The following is a 17,688-nucleotide window of genomic DNA, read 5'->3' as shown; positions in this document are numbered from 1 at the left end:
TGAGGCTGAAGAGGAGCCCTGCAGCATCCATACTGGAAAAAAGCTGAGAAGGTAACAGATGTAGAGAATTGAAGGACTGAGAGTTGGGGACCAGAGGTAAAGTACAGACTGAACTGCAGAGGACAGGTCTAAAAATTTGGTGTGGTTTTTAAGACTAAATTTTCACCCTGCTTATGGGCAAAGGTGGTTCAACATCAAGAAAACATACTTTGAAAACAAACAAAACCGATCCATTTAGTTTTGAATTTGTGGGTTTTTTAGTCTGATTGTGATTTGGAGGATTCTAACTCATGGTGCTGATGATAATACTGAGAAGTTAATTCAATGCTGAATTTAATGTCATTAGGTGTTATTGTTGAAACACTGTAAGCAGAATAAAAATGTCAGCTGTTTTTAAGAAAAAAAAGTCCAAGAATCATTGCCTGTGTTTAGTCATCTATGACATGAACATGATATGTTCATCCTATGCATTTTAGATAATCAGTGCACTCCTAAGACCGGATCCCCAGTCAACCATAAATCTCCATCAAGTGCCTTGTCTACAGTATTACACAGTATTCCCTCTGGAAGAAAGCAGAAAAAAATTCCTGCAGCCCTCAAAGAAGTAAGTGCTTTATTGGTCAAAAGTAATACCTCATTGGTATTCTATCATCAATATTAATAGTGAAAAAAATAATTCCATATTTTAGCCATCTTCTCTAGAATCAAAAGTCGAAATTCACCTGTAACAGTAGGTTGGGCCTTAGTTTTATATAGGCAGGGACCTGAACTATGAAGCAGTGTATAAACTGCATAAACACCTGTAAGACTGTGATTCAGAAAGATAGTTAGAATTGTAATTTCTTTCTTGCCTCCCAGTGTTTCAAGGAACTGTGATTTACCTCTACACTAACAGCCAGTGAGAAGGCTCCTACTCCAACTCAGCCCTTGGCTTGTGATTAGGAAAGGTAGAGCTAAACTCTGCCTACCTACTCTGGAGGTCTTGGGAATGGGAGGAAGTAATTTTTCTTCTTACATAGGAATGCGTGTTCTCCAGCTGTACGTGGTCTTCAGTGTTTCAGCCCTCTCTTGTCTTGTTGCACCCAATTTAAGTTCCAACCCTTAGCGTCTGCAGAAACTTCTCCTCCAGACCAGTTAGATGGTGGCAGACAAAATCGTTTTTCTTTCAGCCATCTGAGTTACTTAACAACATTAACTTGAGATCTGGGAAGAATTTGAGCCTTTGACAGGACAGGGCTCTGGAGATCTGTTTTAAAAAAGCTGTAAACTTCTGTAAAACATCTGTAAAAACCTGGACAGATGCATAACTCTTGGGTGTTGGGTTTTTTTTTTCACTTCAGGTTTCAGCAAATACAGAAGACTCTACAATGAGTGGCTACCTACACAGATCTAAGGGCAGTAAGAAACCATGGAAACACCTATGGTTTGTTATAAAAAATAAGGTGCTATACACATATGCTGCTAGTGAGGTAAGAGCCTACATATTAGAAATCAAATATCCAATGATAATGCTGTATTTGTAATAAAATTGTTTATTTTTATGATCTAGAAACAAGCTATAAAATTAGATCACCTTACAGTAATGGATCTGATTGCGATGTAGTATTTTGAAAAGGCCCAGTGAGCTTGGTACCATAACACGCTGATACAGCTATGCTGTTTCTGATTCCAGACCTAGCTTTGAGTATCTCTGCACTGCACACCATTGCACAGTTGTAGGTATGTTCTGAGTCAGTTGAATACATGGGGGTCTCTTTAGCTGCATCACACTGGACTAGTGGCAAAGCCAACATTATAAAAGCATCTCGAAGTGTTTTGTTCTGCAGTTCCATAAGGTATTTTGAATGCTTGGAAAATGAGCAAACTAAATCTCTTGACTCCTCCTCATACTGTCGTCTTCAGCCTGGAGTTATTATTTAATATATAGTGCTGCAGTAGAAAACAAGAAATGCATCTTGTCTAACAGCATTTGCTTTTTTTATTTAGAATGTGTAGTCCTACTGTCACGTGGAATAATCTCTAACTGATATATATATATATATATATAAAAAAAAGCTTTGCACACCCCAGCGTGTGCTGAGGATGTAGTTTTATTGCATCTTATAATATTTTGCAACATACATGGATGTATTGTAGCACTGGTTTTTGCTTGGTTTTGCTTTTTTTTAATTATATGTTATAGTTTGCTAATAGCTTTCAAGAGTCAAATATCCAAAGCATCTGTTTAAGGATATTGCTATCCCTCACTTTCTTTCAAAATGTAAGGCTCAACCTATCCTGACCATGTAAAGAATTACCCTTCTTCACCCCCACACCACCCCCACTCTAGTTATTTCCTGGTTTGTGCTCAGATTTGTTCCTGGGTTGTTCCTGCTGTAGTGCCAACCTTTATTTTAGCACTTCTGAATTATCTCCAGAACCTGTGATGTTATTTCCACTGCAGCATTGGCAACAGTAAAAAAAAAAAAAATCTTAAATAATTATGTGCAAAACAATTACTTTTGCAAAGAGTTGAAAAATATTTTAGAGCATTGTGTCTCTTCTGGCGGTTGCAAAGGAGACTTTGGCAACTGTAAAGAAAGGCATATTAGTCTGTGACAGTCACCTTAAATTTTCATTTGCTTGGCTTCCTCTGAGATATCAGCCTTCCAGAGTAGCTTCAGTTTGCACTCGCATTCACAAAATTAACTTTTTCCTATTTTCTTTAAACTGAAGAATATCCGTCCTTATTTTTCAGCTTGATGAGCCATTGCAGCAGACATTGGGTAGAGATTCTCAAGGGAAGGTCCAGTGTTGTCTTAGCCAGGAAACCCCACTTAAGCTACGTATATTAGTTCCAAGTGATATAAAGATTAGTGGTGAAAAGACCATTTATTGGTGGTACAAAGACCTAAGATAGTAAAACAGATTGCTAAGTCTCATTTGACTGTTTTCCAATATCAAGAAATGCTGCTTTCACAGATACTCTTGTTTCAATGTAGAGGCAATTACCAGAATCTTCACCTGATGTGTCAGTGTTTATGTACATTTGTTTATTTCTTCTATCCAGAGCATTGCAGGATCCTGCCTAGTTACAAAACACTGCTTTGGAATTTGCACAGGATGAAAAATATTTCCCCCCCCCCCTTCCAAAAATGCTGTGCATTGTATTTATTAATTAAAAGACAATAGTATAAAAAGAAAGGCAGTAATTGAGATGAATGAAGAAGGGAAAAAGTTGCCCTTTTAGCCAGGTTTTGAAATTAAATTAAGAGAAGGTAAAAAAAGTACAGCATCTCTTGCTACCCTTTCCTCGCCAACCACTTGTGAACACTCAGCAACATTTTTTTCCCCTATCCTGTTAATTTTCAGCAACAGAAAGCAAAATAAATTCATCCATCAAAAAAAAAAGCATTTGGAGTGTGACTCCAGTGCTTGAGAACATAGGTTACATCCACAGCTCCTCCTTGTAGCATACTCAGTGCAGTTTATAGCATCCCATATCACTTTTAAGACGTGAAAACTCACTACTGAGGTTATTGGAGAGAGCACTGGGCTAGGTGGACCTTTAGTCTGTTGCCAGGTGGTAGTCAATCTTTTGATACAAGAAGTCCTTACCAGGCAGAACAACGAGATTATACAGTGAAAGACAAGGTAGATGTTATCAGGGAAATAAAAAGAGGAACAGCAATGTTGAAGTTTATGAGGTTTTGTTATTTCCTATCCTCTGATTCATGCATGGAGAGTATAAAAAGCAGCATTTTGTGCATGACTGTTTGTAATAACTTGTTTGATGTATAATCTGTTGCAATGGTATGGTGCATGAGTAAAGTCTAAATGCATTCCTTAGTATGACTTACAAGCTCTAACTTTGTCTTGTTCGCTTTTTTCCTCCCGTAAAATAGGATGTGGCAGCATTGGAGAGCCAGCCTTTACTTGGATTCACAGTCAGTGAAGTAAAAGATGAAAACTCAGAGTCTAGAGTGTTCCATTTACTGCACAAAAACACTTTATTTTACATATTCAAAGCAGATGATCCCCATTCAGCTCAAAAGTAAGAAACTATTTGAATTTGAATTTATGTTACGTTTTTCTAGAAAATGTTCCAGAACTCATGAATGTTAATATTCACAGATTAGGCATATGAACAAAAGATGCATATTATATATGTAAATAAAACTTAAATTAATTCAACACAAGGTCCTGGTTTCATTAGGACTTCTGAAATGCTTTAAATGAAGCAGCAGACTGTCCTCTGCGAAAGAATGAAAGTAGGAGACTGGAAAAGTCCAAGATAAAGTAAGAAATCATTCTTTTTCCTAGCCCATTCCTCTATCCCCGATCTGCTCATGTGAAAATTGAATGTTACCTTTGGAGAAATCCAGAAAATGTGTTTTAAGAGTTAACTACTGATAGTTGTGTTCCTTTTTTTATCTCCAGATGTAAATTGTAGTTATTTTTAATGGATATATGGCAGTAAAAATAAAGCGAAACCTAAAAAGTGAGGGACAGAAGTTTGAAGTGTGTGTGTGCAGATGTGTCTGAGCACGTCGGCACGCTTAATATGTTCAGACCAAAAGCTTGAATTCAAAGAACACTCAAACAAGCCGTTTCATTTCAAGTCCTGCTCATGTGTCTGAGTTTGGAGTCATATTTATCGATTTATGTATTGTGTGCATTTTATATAAAATAACCTAGAAAGCTTGGTCATTAATCGGTAGAAAACATTTGCGCCGTGAATCATGGAGTAAACTAGAAATGAGCATGGACTCAATACTTTTAAGTTACCTTAACCTATACACCTAGCTTATCTGACTGGTTTCACTGCAGTTTTCCCAAGTGAATTTTACATTAATAAAATAGATTTCATGTGCTAACTAGTCCATTACTAATACTTGAGCATTCAAATGGCTGCAGGTATAGTTTTGTGCAAATAGGGATGTTCTCAAATACAAAGTACCCAGAGCTACTGAAAATTTTGAACATCTGAGAACGTGCTTAGTGACATTTCTCGACACACAACATCTGGAAGTCTTTATTTAATTTTTGGGCGTATTTTGTCTTGCAGATGCACACAAATGTTTCCTTGTTAATTAAGATAGTACTCTCTTGTTTCCACTGTGTCCTCATTTGTACTATATAAAACAAAACTAAAAAAATCCAAGGAATTCAATAGATTTGTTTTCCTATTCAGACAATGGCTTTTGTCATCAGTAGGAAAACTTGAAATTAGACATACTCTAGTTTACTGAGGCTAGGAATAACATTAAGTACCTTAAATGGCAAGCTTTCTCCAAGTATTTAATATCCTTAGGTGGTTTATGCTGAACCTCCAGAATAAATGCTGTTTGATAGCATTAAAAGAAAAAACACAGAACATGTTGTTGGCCTGTTTTCCTGAGTGGACACTGTGTTTTCCTGTTAGGGCCAAATAAATAATTGATGTATTTGTGTAAGTACAGTAGTAAATTTTAACAGATGTTTACTTTTTTGATGAGCTTCAAAATCGTCAGTCCAGTACTATGTTCAGTGCTTCAGCTGTTTATGAATTTGTTGTATTTGTATTCCATTTTAGTTATTTTTAATGAATGGCGGTGGAAAATACAGTGAGCCCTATAAAAGTAAGGGATGGAAGTTTGAGTTGCCTGTGCAGACAGGCACAAGCCCTTAAACATGCTGAATATGTTCATACCAAAAGCTTGAATTAAAAGAACGTGCACACAGTTACCAAATGAAACACTATGGGCAAGGAAGAGCCAACATCTGTGACTAACGTTTAGATACCCTGTGAATGCTAAGACAGGTTCGAATTTCCATGATAAAGATAATTTTACAGTCTTTGTCCCATACAGTTCTTGCAAGACTTTCACTCAGGAAAAAAAAAATCATTAGCATGTGGGCCCCTTAACTTCAAATGCACAGAGTTTAACCCTCCTTTGGAAGACAATTATTCCATTTTTTACTGCATTTGTCAGTGTAGCATTGGAGTGCTTCAGAAACATTAATTTTTGCAGCATGCTTGAGAAGGTGAGGACGCTTATCCTAATCAAGGAGAAACAGAAACCCACAGCTATAGGGGGTAAAAGTATCTGAATATTAACTTTGAATTTCCAGTTTTGAGACACCTTGGATCAACTGTTTGGGACTTCCCCCACACACACACTTTACACACACTTGTATTTTCACAGATAAAATATGGAGGGTATCTGTTAATACGTGATTCAGTAGTAGCACATATTGTGTATGTGAAAACAGGGAAGTTCTGCCGTCATGCAAAGGCACCATTCCACAGCACTGTGGTTTATACCTTTACCAGCAACTTCCTAACAGTGTTTAATTTTCTAATAGGTGGATAGAAGCTTTTCAAGAAGGCACCATATTATAGCAGTGTCAGCATCGTGTCGGCAAGTTTAAAGAATGCCCAAGGATGGTGGTAAAACAGAGCACAGCAGCTGTTCAAAGAAACGGAGTCCTGCCGTCTCAACCTACGCAAAATTGTATATTTGTCAGAATTAGGAGTTGGTGCATTTTTAGTATAAGGTAATATTTTTTTAAAGAATTGTGTGTATTTCTGTGTTGATACAAAATGTGTTATTTATTAAATTCCAATGTTTACTTTAATGGTCAAAATTATTTGTGAGGTCTGCAATGAGGTCGAAAGTGCCCATGTCTTCAGAATGGCAGGTGGTTGGTCAACATATTCCTAAAGTTTGTGCTTTTTTAAAAAAAAAAACAAAAAAAAACAAAAACAAAAAACAAAAACAAAACAAAAAAACAACCAACAAACAAAAAAACCCAAATCTGTTGCAATTGTACAGTTCCTCGTGATTTGTGTATAGGTCCTGAGTTGCTGATGCTCACTTTGCAATTTAGCAAGAACAGATCAGAATAGGAATTTCAAAGGTTTTGGATCTTTGTTAGCTATGTAAACTCCTTTATGAGAAGTTGTATGGTATTGCTGCTCCTTTCCTTGAATGGCAGTTGAAATCTTGCATACCAGTCCATTACAACAGGACAACAAATTCTGTATCACTGAAGCTATTGCAAAGTACAGTTCAATTATTAAAAAAGAGAAAAGGGAAAAATATTTTAAAACAGACTTTGCAATTACAGAGATGAGGCACTGGAGCATCTTCAGTACTACAAATGCCAAAGAGACTAAATAAGATATCTTCAAACAATTGCAGGATATGTTTTCTTTTATGTTTCCAGTAGTAATTTAAAGTAGAGTAAAAATTACATTCCTGATATACAGGGAAAAGATGAAATATCTTATTTGGTTCAAAACTTTGTGTCAAATTAGTTCTGTATGCAGTATGAAACACTGTATAAACTATTGTTCAAAGAACGTTAAACAAATATATGCACCCCCCTCTCCCAAAATTTTAAACTATTGTATATTTAAATATTATGTCTAAACTGGAATTGCCATACCAAGAAAACCCAGCATTTTTAGTGCAGGTGGCATTGAAATGTATACCATTCTTTGAAATACCTTTTGTTTACACTGTGATTTGTTCTGTTTGACACTTTAAAACACAATTCAGTTTTAGGTGTTTAAGGTGTTTAAGGTTTTTTTCTTTAAGAAAATTGTTGGTATACCTCATTAGGAAATACTTACTGATGATTCTGGTGCATTTATTCTATTTAACTTCTGAAAATTTTTTAACACTGTAATAGCATAAATGGAACTAGAACTATGAAAAACACCTGAAAGGAAGCCATTTTTATGTCAGATGCGATGCGTAGTCAGTCATCTTTACTGTATGAAACACTTCTCAGTAGTCCTCTGAATCAAGTTAGTTGTGGTAACAGAATTAAGAGCAATCCCCTTTTAATTAACAGTTTGAATGCATGTTAATAGCTATTCTATGGCCTCACAGAGATAAGAGATGGTAGGGTAGTTAGTAGTCATCACAAAAAGGCCAAGAATGAAAGTGCAACCCCAAATTCTCTTACTCCCTCAAATATCTGAAGATCAGGTCTAAGATACTAACGTAGCTCTGAAGAAGCTTGATTTTCCAGAGCTTCTGTTAAGTTAGTAGCGGGCTTGGAAGACTAATGCTTAATATTAAGTATATAAGTAATTTCATTGACTTCAAGCATTTCAGTAGAGAACCCTTCTGAATCAGGGACTTAAGGCAGTAGATCTGGCTTCCCTCACGAGCACTAGAGATTTGACCAGATAGTGTTTGAAATTCAGTGGGAGTCTTAGCAAAGCCTTTATTCTCTTTTATGTTACTGCAAATGAGCTAAGTGAAAATTTTTCTCTTGTTATATATAAAGGGCTTTTACTTAAGTTTCAAAACCAGCTGCTGACTGAAGCCACGTAAGCTATTAGCGTGTCTCTTCAGGGTAATTTCTGGCATGGCTTTTACTGCATCCAAAACACTGATACCAATGTAACATAGGTGTAACGTGGCTCTTCCAGTTGATATTATCAAAGGCAAGAGCTTCTTAATATTTTTTATAGGGACAGCACACTAACTAAGATGGAAAGCCATGAACTGGCAAATGAATCAGAAATTTGGCTAGGAGCAAGCTTATTTAATTTCAATTTATGGTTTGATATTGATCTCCCTGCTGCAAAATAGAGCAATAAAAGTCAAATAGATACTGAATAAGGTGCCCGAGTTCTGCCTCATATGTGGCATCTAACTACCTCTCAAGGATTTGGTGTAGAGTGAGAAAATAGTTTAAAGTGTTCTGTGAAAGTCAGAGGACTTCTTCCAGAAGCAGTTGATCAATCAAAAAATCTTTCTGCGGCAGAAATAGGTCGGAACAGAGCCTTAAAAACAATAGTACACATATTGCAGTTTAATTCTGTGTGAAATAAATTGTCTTTGTAAACATATTTGAATACTTTTCCTCTCTCTCCAGCACTAGTGCTTGGTGTCCCTAAGAAGAACCCACCCCATAGGCATTTTCATAACATTTTCAGATGGTTGCTTTTCAAACTTACCCTATTTCTCCAGTTCGCCTCCCGTTTTGATTCATTACCATCAATTTGATTCATTACCATTCACTTATTGATTTGACTAAATAGTAAAAAAAGAACACAAGTTTTTAAACACCTGGCTACCTCTTCTTGTAAGAATCTGTAGTTAATAAATAATTTAAGATTGGTTAGTAGAGCACGAGACAAACATTAGCATTGAGTATTAGTTCTAGCGTCTTTAATCTTGGAGAAATGAAACGTTCTAGGATCCTGAATTCTCTTTAACTTAAAACTATTTTTGTGCCCAAAGGACTTAAAACAGATGGATAGCTGAGCAGCTGTGGAACACATTTCACTAAATATTTTGTGTGTGATCAAACCCGATTACTCAGTTATGTGTATTACATCATAACGTAAAGAGATGTTTGGAAAGACACATTCGAGGCATTTGTTTGCTGTAACTGCTGCCCCCTGTATTTACCATCCAAATAGGCTTTTATTTGGAGCAGTCCTATATTGTACTGTCAAAATGAAAAAATAGAATCTTTATTTTGTAAATGAAAACAATTTAAAGTTGTTGTAAATATTCCTGTGGATATGTACCATTTTTGTATAAATAAATTCACACTAGTTGAGTCTGCATTGTTTGTTTTTTTGGGTTTTTTTTTAATATTTTCAGGGGTTTATGTATTATGTAATTCATGTATTCATTGATTTCTCAAATGGCAGAATTTGCTGCCATTATCCTGCATACATCAGTCTTGCTTTAAAATTCCTACTACGTTTTGCCCTTATGAACAGAAAACGTCCTGAAAAGGTAAGCTGTGTGCACAGACTGACACTGCTGCTGCATCTGACCACCTGAAACATTAGTTTTAAGTGAATTGTCTTGCTCATGTCAGCCAAGACACTATGCACTCTCACCACCAAAACTGGTGTCTTTGCTACAAAAATGATTTCCATCTTCCTGCCCTCCTGTCTTTCCTTAGCTTCCTCTTGCTGTCTAGTTCTTAACTTTCTGTTCCCCCTTCCCCAGCCCCCAAAGTAAAAGGCCATGCCTTCACGAGTTCATGACGTTCGTTTCCTATAAAGCCCTTCCACAACCAGGTGCAGATTGCTGTGGTGGAATGTGGCTTGCAGACAAAACGTGACAATCCAAAAAACTGCTTTTGAGCAAGTGTCACTTGTAGGACACCAAGCAGTGGGGTTTTATCTCCTGAAGCCACCTCCCAGGCCTTGGGCATGATGGCTCTTCTGAGCTTCATCAGCTCAGGAATGAACCAGGCTCCCTACACCAACGTGCTATAATGCAGTGTGATTTACAGGTCTGTGAGCAGAAACTGCAGCTACAGCAACAGCTGACTAGGATACGTTAATCCATAGAGAAAGCAAGTCATTAATGCAATATTCTTGAACATTTATCAGTGGAGATAAGACAGTTCTTAGATACAGGATGAGAGGGCTACTCTCTCAGTCTCCTGGTGAACAGATATACCCATGGCAAAGAACACATCCTAAGAAACCATCATTCTAAAGAACGTCTACGTGAAGGTCAAGTGAAGGGTGTTACATTAATAAATCCTTTTGCAAAATCCAGTTCTGCGGTATCTATTAAAGTATGCCTGAATCACGGTTTCTGTTGGCATAAGAATTTTAGCAGGGCCTGTAAGGGAGAGATTTGTCTGTCAGGTTAGTTATGCTGCCTCCTTGTACTTCTCTGACAGATGTTTGAAAGCAGTTTTTTGATAACTTGCAGTAACAGCATAACCGCTTATGCTTCTCTGCCTGTTTTTGATAGGGATGTGTCTCTTGTAATCCCGGCTGACACAGCTACGTGGACGTGCCTTTGTAATACAGATCAAGTATGAATTGGGTCACACTTGCTAAGAAAAAAAAATATCAAAACATGTTTTATTGGTTACAGTGACATTTCTGCTCTATTGAGGATATCAGAATACTTGTCTGAAATAAGCTTTGGTGCAAATTCCTTGGTATTTGTTAAATTAAACTGCAATAATCTCCTTCATTTAGGAAGTGGATGGGCAGCTCAGGCTAGTTTGGGAAGTGACAAGTACTGTAAATTGAGAGTGCTGTAACATTTGACACTTTCAGGAAACGCTTAGCAAGTTAATTGCTCCTATTTAAAAAATTTTCATAAGGTTCATTTGCATTGGGCTTTTGGGAACGCCTTTGATCAAAAAGCAAAGTACGATGCTTGCAAGTAGTGACTGAACTAGTGATGTTGAGCTAGGGTAGCTAGATCCAAGTGCAGCTGTTGTTCTGCGGGTGGGAAGAAAAGCAGTAAAGGAACTGGCAAGATAAGAGCGTGAATGATTTTATTAATGTTAACACATAAATCGCATGTATTCTTTGGGGTTTTTTCATCTCTCAGCTTCTCAGATATTGATGCGTATGTCATCTGATTCAGTAGAAGTTGCATAAAATGGTCTAAACGTATTTCAGATAATTAAATTGTGCATATAACCCCCGTAGCCTACATGATCTTGGAAGTTCCTGACATCTCCAACCACACCTGTACAATCAAGGTCACTAAAATAATTAGAATAAACTAATCAGCTAATGCAAGTTTGGGCCCAACAAATGTCGAGACACAGCCGGAACAGCAGTTGTTATTTTGGCACTTTTCTGAAAATCCTACTCCAGCCTGGAGCGTGCTCACTAGGGACCAAGCTCCCCATTGCCTTTACAAACCCTGTGCAGAGCAGTGTTGACATTTAACGAGGTAATTTGCTGCTGCCACACGAGCAGAGAAAGACAGCCCTTTACTTTCCAACGCCGCCGGCTGAACAACCGCAGTAACCGTGAGGCTAACCCACAGCAGGATAAGGCGGTTTATCTCTTCATCGTGTTGCGCGCTTCAAACCAAACCGGCACGTCTCGCCTATGCATTCACCTCAGCGGGAAGGCCCCACCAACCTACCCAAGGCCAAAAGCGAAGGCTTTGCCCCTGTGGTGTCAAAAGCCGACACGTTCCACTTCCCTTGGCAGATGAGCCGCGGTGGGGATCTGGAGGCTCGAGCTCTCCCCTCGATGGGCGCGGCGACAACGACTCGGGCCTGTGAGGGAGCCTCGCCTCAGCCGCCCCCTCCCGAGGAGCGCGTCCCTCAGGCACCAACCCACTGCCGCACCTCAGCTCCCGGTCGCCTACGCTCGGCGGCGCCAGCACAGCCAAAGGGCCGCCCTTACCCGCCCCCGGGCGCTGTTAACGGCCGCCGGAAGGGCGGGGGAAGGGAGGCGGCCCCTCCCCGCACGGCTGCCGGGCGCAGGCGCAGCCGCCGCGGCGGGGCGGGGCGGGGCTGAGCTGAGCGGCGCCGAGGGGGTGGGGTCGCGAACTCTGACCTCCGGGAGCCGGAGCCGCCGCTGCCGACAAATAGACCCGCCGGAGAGGCTGCCGGGCCTGCCAGGTGAGCGACTCCCCTGGCGGCGGTAGTCTGGCGGTGGGGGCGGTGGCTGCGAGCTAACGGTGTGGGCCCACGCGGCTGCTGGCCCGCCGCCTCCGCTGAGCGTGGCGAGGCGCCGCCCGGCCCGGCCCGTTCCGTCCCGTCCCGCCTCAGGCCTCGGAGCGCCCCGCCGGCGGCCCCGCGCCCCCCGACCTTTCACCTACAGGAACCGCTTTCCGCCTCCCGCCGTCCCGCATCCGGGCGACGCCGGCTGCCGCTCCCTGCCGGGCTCTGGGGGAGAAGGAGCGGCGGGAGGCGGCAGCGGCAGCGGGCGATGCCACCCTCGTGCTGGGCGTCCGGCCTCCCCCCGCCCCGGCCCCGCCGCGCAGCCATTTTGTGCGGGGCGCTGCGGCCCCGCTGGCCGTGGTGGAGAGCGAGCACGGGCGCTGGCCCGTCGCCTTTTCCCTCTCGCCGCAACCCCACGAAGTCCCCCCAGGGAGGGGAGAGGCGAGGGCAGCCTGCCCGGGCAGGACGGGCCCGGGCGCTGGGCTGAGGCTTGGCCGCCGCCTCTCTCCTTCCCTCCCCGCCGCGGCCGTGCGCGGCCTCGGCCCTGCCGGGGGGTGGGTGCCCCCGCTGGCCCCGACATCCCCCCCCCGCCCTCAACCACTTTGTGGCTGATGAGTCCCGTGCCCCCGCCGGGTCCCTCTCCTCAGATACTTCTGGCGGCTGTCGGGGTTTATTTGGGTTAAGGTAGTATGTCCTGCATAATATTCGGTGTTATTTTTGCTGGGGCAGATGACCCTGTCGCTGTTCCTTGTTTTGTCTGGTTGGGTGGGGTTTTTCTTTCAAGCCGTGGGGTTTGTGGGGTCTTTCTTTACTCGGTGCTGCGGTGTATTGTCTTAAGTGTAAAAGGCACAGCCCTGTACCGCAGGGTAAACTTACATTTGCATGTTGTGGAGGGAAGAGAGGAGATGGCGTGTGTTGTGCAAATAAACTTACACAATAGGAAAAAGAAAGGTCTTTTGGTACTGATTTTACTGCAAGATGAGAGTGTGGACACGATTCTTGGAAAACCGAGTTGGGCATTCTTCATATGTGAAACCTCTGATCGGAAGCTACTGATACCGGCATCAGCAAGGTGCACAGCAAAAGTGCTATAGTAGGAAGAGCTGCATCCACCCCTAGCATAGAAAAATAAGATGGCAAAAAATTAAAAGTTTTTTGCAGGACAGCTTCTTGATTTTGGGATCAGCATTGTATAAGTAGCAATGAAAGTATCAGAGGGGGAGACAAAACATCACATTACTGTATTGGGCATGGTAGTGTTGACCTGGTGACTCTTTGTTCTACGCGTTGTAATTTTATATGGATTTTTCTGTAACAGTATTTCTACCTGAAAATAACTAAATATTTTTTTCCCTGGTAGTCTCTGGGGGACAGCTGTGACATGAGATGTCACAGCCCTAGTCCAACAGAACATTTAGCTTACAGCTTGCTCCGTGCTGTACAACTTTCCTCAGGGACACTTGTTTGAGGGAAGTCTTAAGGTCTGTGAAGTGTTCTACCCCTTCTGCCTGTAGCTATTTCATCAGGGACACTGCAGACCCTCTCTTATCACAGAACCAAGTATTTTCATGTGATGGTGGTCAGCTGTACATGGGCACGTGCATGGTAAAGTAAGAAACATAACTGACATCACCTGGTGGTGTCCGCTCTTCAAATGGTTCTGCAGTTCATGCAAACTGCTCTATCTATCTAGATGATTGGACAGCACTTGTTAAAGACTTGTTAAGTCTGTTGAATTCTAAAACAACAGATCAAGACGCTTATTAGAGAAAAGAGTGCGCAGTAGATAAATTAACTAGCTTTGACTTTCCCCCTCAATTCTCAGGGCACTTACTAATATTTCTGGTTTTCTTGCCAGTTGTGTTTTCTTGTGAAATGTTGTCGTGAAGGGAACAAATTTGGTGGGAGTTCTGATATCTTTAAGAATAGTCATAGCCCAGGCTAGATTGTGGGAGAGGAGGGCATGTTGTTTTTTGCCTACATTGATTTTTCTGGTCAAGTTCTTTAGCCTCTGAAGACAAAGCCTCAAGCAATGTGTGTAACGCTGAAGCTGCCTCCTCTGCCTTGGGGGAAAGGAGGTTGGACCAGATGACCACCAGAAGTACCTTTCAACATGAATTATTTCATGACTGTATTCTGTTATTAAAAGCGTATTGGTCGGGGGGGGACATGACATGAAACCAAACAAAAGCCCAGTGATACTGTAGCATGCAGTTTAATACTTCACATGCAAAATATAATTACAGAATGCTTAAAGCTAGTGTGGTAGTCCAGTGAAAACTGGCTTTCATCTATAATGTGAAATCTAAATATTTACACTGGCAAGATTAGTTTGCTTGTTCCCTATGCTGATACTCTACTTTCATTTTGATTTATTGTGTGCTCATTGTATTATGCAATTAAAATTTGTGCAGCCAGTGAAGTTGGTGGATTTTCCTGAAAGTTTGTGGAGGAAAGTAGTTTCCCTAAAGAAAGTAACCTGTGTCTAATGTCTGGGTGAAAACCCCCTAAAATAAGCCAGCAGGCCTTGCTAAAAGTAGGGAGCTTAACTGTGTATAAGGAATAGTGGTGTCAGATCTTTAACTTGTATGTGTTTGTTCTGCTGGTGGACAAAGTGTGGATCTCAGCTGGCAGTGCAGCAGCTGGCAGAGGGTACGTGCGCATTTCCTGCTTGAGCTGCCATCCTGGCTGAAGCAGTTTTAATAGTAAGCTTTGCTAACCTGAGTTATTTCGGTTGATACAGATCAGGGAGCTCTCCTGTGAGTATCTGCTTTCCCAGGCCTGTGGGGGTATTAACATCCACTGTGAGGAAGCAGTAAGCAGCTGGGGTGGGTGCGAGGGCTGCAGGCTCTGGCTGACACAGCTGTCTGCATATGCTTTTTTGTCACATGCAGGCTGCCGTGTGCAACCCAGTGGTGACCATCACGGAAAACTGAACAATACCTACGTCACTTTCTAGTTAACGTTTTTGCATTTTTTCCTCAGTGCTGTTTCAGGCTGCTTTTTAGCACTTTGAACTTGTGCCTTTACATTATTGGCATAAGGTAAGCTGCTGCAAAACAGAATTTCATCAGTGTTAGAATGGTAGATAAAACTGCAAAGGCGCAGTTAATCAAATTCTTACTCTGGTGTATGCAGACCTCTCCATATTCTTACCCTTCAGTCAGCAGCTTTTGATTCCAGAGTCTAGTGTGTTAGATAGTACTCACCAAACTCTTAAAGCAACAAAGGATTTCTCTTCTGAAGAATCAAACTCTCTATTTCCAGTTCTCAGATTGGAAGGTTGCCGAGTCCCGTGTATCTTACGAAGCAGTGCTGTGGATTTTGCAAGGAAGTATGTTCCTGAAAATCACGGTCTAAGAACTGCCCTTCTGTACCAATACTGAGATTAATTTTGTTGGTTTGGCCAGGCCTTCTCTAAAAGGTTCGAATTTGTTTAACTGAAATTACTTTTTGTTCAACTTGATAGTCAAACAGGCTGGATTAAGCTAAGTATTTGGGTCTTTGTAGGAAGTTAAACCAGAAACTTGAAAAACATAAACCACCAAAAAACTAAAGCCAAACCCTCTGCTATTGTCATATTAGCTATAATTAATGGTTATTTGGTTCCAAATAAGTTGAGGTTGCTGTTTATAGCTTAGCAGTAACTTTGTGGTGTGAAAACTGCCCTGTTTGTTTTGGTAATGTGTTTCCTTTGAACTATTAGTGGGACAGTGTAAGTGTCAGCATAACTAATGCTTTCACTCTTGACTGACTTAATCCGAGTATTTTTTTCCAGAGCACTTTACATGCATATTTATAGGAATTAAAAAAACAACAAACAAACAAAACCTCACAAAAGCAACAACACACACCCTCTAACAAAATCTGATCTGTTGGAGTTGATAAAGCAAAAAAAAAAACCCACCCCAAAATCAAACAGGGAAGAGGCAGGTGATGAAGTTTATAAAGGGATATTTTTATCTGAAACAGTGTCAGCACTGATTTACGGGAAGGATGTGTATGTATGAAACTCTTTTTTCTTTTTTTTTTCTGAAGGAAGTTTCTCTGGATATGAACATTGTAAGGTCAGAGTTGTTAGTAGTACTGTTGAACAGCTTTGACAGTCCTTTCCATAGCACACCTTCATGAATCAGCTACCTCGTCTGTGGCTGTAGTTCAGTGAATGCTCTGAGCAGCCACAGCATACCACACTTATATGGCCAATTTGGTGTTATATATAAGCTGGTGTAACAATATGGGCTTTTTCCAAAAGAAATGGCCTTATTTCTGCTTTTATCTGGTTCTCTTGTTATGTGTAGCAATTGTTAGCTGCAGAGTGAATAAATTCAGAATATGAGCTTACCTTTCAGCTATACAACCACAAGGTCAAATGCAGAGGGGGACAAAGCTGTCAGCCAGGAGCAGGGCTACCCCATTTTGTGAAATGCTGTAATTATGCCATAGTGGATGTAATGCCTCTCTGTGTTTGAAAAGAAGGGTTTGCACTTGCTGTGCTGTGTTAGCATAATCTTTGTGTGCCAGGTAGGAGAATGGGCCTGGCTGAATCTAATCCAGCGAAGGGGGATGTCTTCAGTCAGATGAACTTCCTGGTCTGGTTCCTTGTGCAGCTTCAACTCTGGTGCAGGGAACCAGTCTGGGTTTTTTTCTTCCTGTAATCTTGCAGGATTTTGCAAGCTTCAGGTGGAGATGCAGGCTATGGCTGACATTACCTAGGGTGGCTTGACCTGATCAAATGGCTGTCTCCTTACCTGGCTCTGGCCTATAGCCAGTGCTCATGTGAGTGGGCTCAGCTTGCAGAGAGCCCCCTTGCCTTTCGTTCTCCTTCCTTTGCCCTGTTGTTTGTGGGGCTGGTGAGCTGAATCAGCTCTGTGGCTGTTCAGGCAGATTCTAGAGATGACATGATAAAAGCAACAGCAGCCCGGGGCTAAAAGTGAGACTATCCCTTTGGTGGCCCGAACTCTACGAATGACTCTGCAGCCTCCTGAAAATTTACCCTAGCAATTCTCTTTTCTCACCTCTCCTCCCACTGTCGCACTTGTTTACATGAAAAAGCAGTGAGAGCAATGATTCTAAATTAATTGTACAGGCATGCCTGCAAATGGATCTTTCTCTATTGCTGTGTGCCTTTTAATTATTCCCTATCCTTTTACAAGCATCTCATCTTCCCTTCCTTGCCTGCAGGTTTAGCCGCTTCAGTTTCCTGTGGTTATCTGTCTCTTACATATGTACTCTCTAAATCTTGATGTCATGCAAGTTTAATAAACAGTATCTAACTGGGTGTCAAGAGTCACATAAATATTC

The 17,688-nt window shown here is 41.1% G+C and overlaps 2 protein-coding genes across 3 annotated transcripts in view; both read left to right on the top strand.

The window, feature by feature from the left end:
* The window catches only part of FGD6 (FYVE, RhoGEF and PH domain containing 6), a 74,724-nt gene extending 65,167 nt beyond the window's left edge, over positions 1–9,557 (top strand). The window contains exons 18-21 of the mRNA XM_074575272.1: positions 477–604; positions 1,341–1,469; positions 3,885–4,033; positions 6,328–9,557. Coding sequence (XP_074431373.1) covers positions 477–604; positions 1,341–1,469; positions 3,885–4,033; positions 6,328–6,364 — 443 coding nt within the window. The 3' untranslated portion in view covers positions 6,365–9,557. The remainder of the gene's footprint in view (positions 1–476; positions 605–1,340; positions 1,470–3,884; positions 4,034–6,327) is intronic.
* Positions 9,558–12,193: 2,636 nt separating this feature from the next.
* Positions 12,194–17,688, top strand: part of NR2C1 (nuclear receptor subfamily 2 group C member 1) — a 52,315-nt gene continuing 46,820 nt past the window's right edge. For both annotated transcript variants that reach the window (XM_074575257.1, XM_074575234.1), the window contains exon 1: positions 12,194–12,342. The gene's annotated coding sequence lies outside the window, so the exon portion shown is untranslated. The remainder of the gene's footprint in view (positions 12,343–17,688) is intronic.

The sequence above is a fragment of the Larus michahellis genome, chromosome 1, assembly GCF_964199755.1.
Source record: "Larus michahellis chromosome 1, bLarMic1.1, whole genome shotgun sequence".
NCBI classification, from domain to species: domain Eukaryota; kingdom Metazoa; phylum Chordata; class Aves; order Charadriiformes; family Laridae; genus Larus; species Larus michahellis.
Note: the sequence above shows the minus strand (reverse complement) of the source record. Positions and strands in the feature narration are given on the sequence as shown.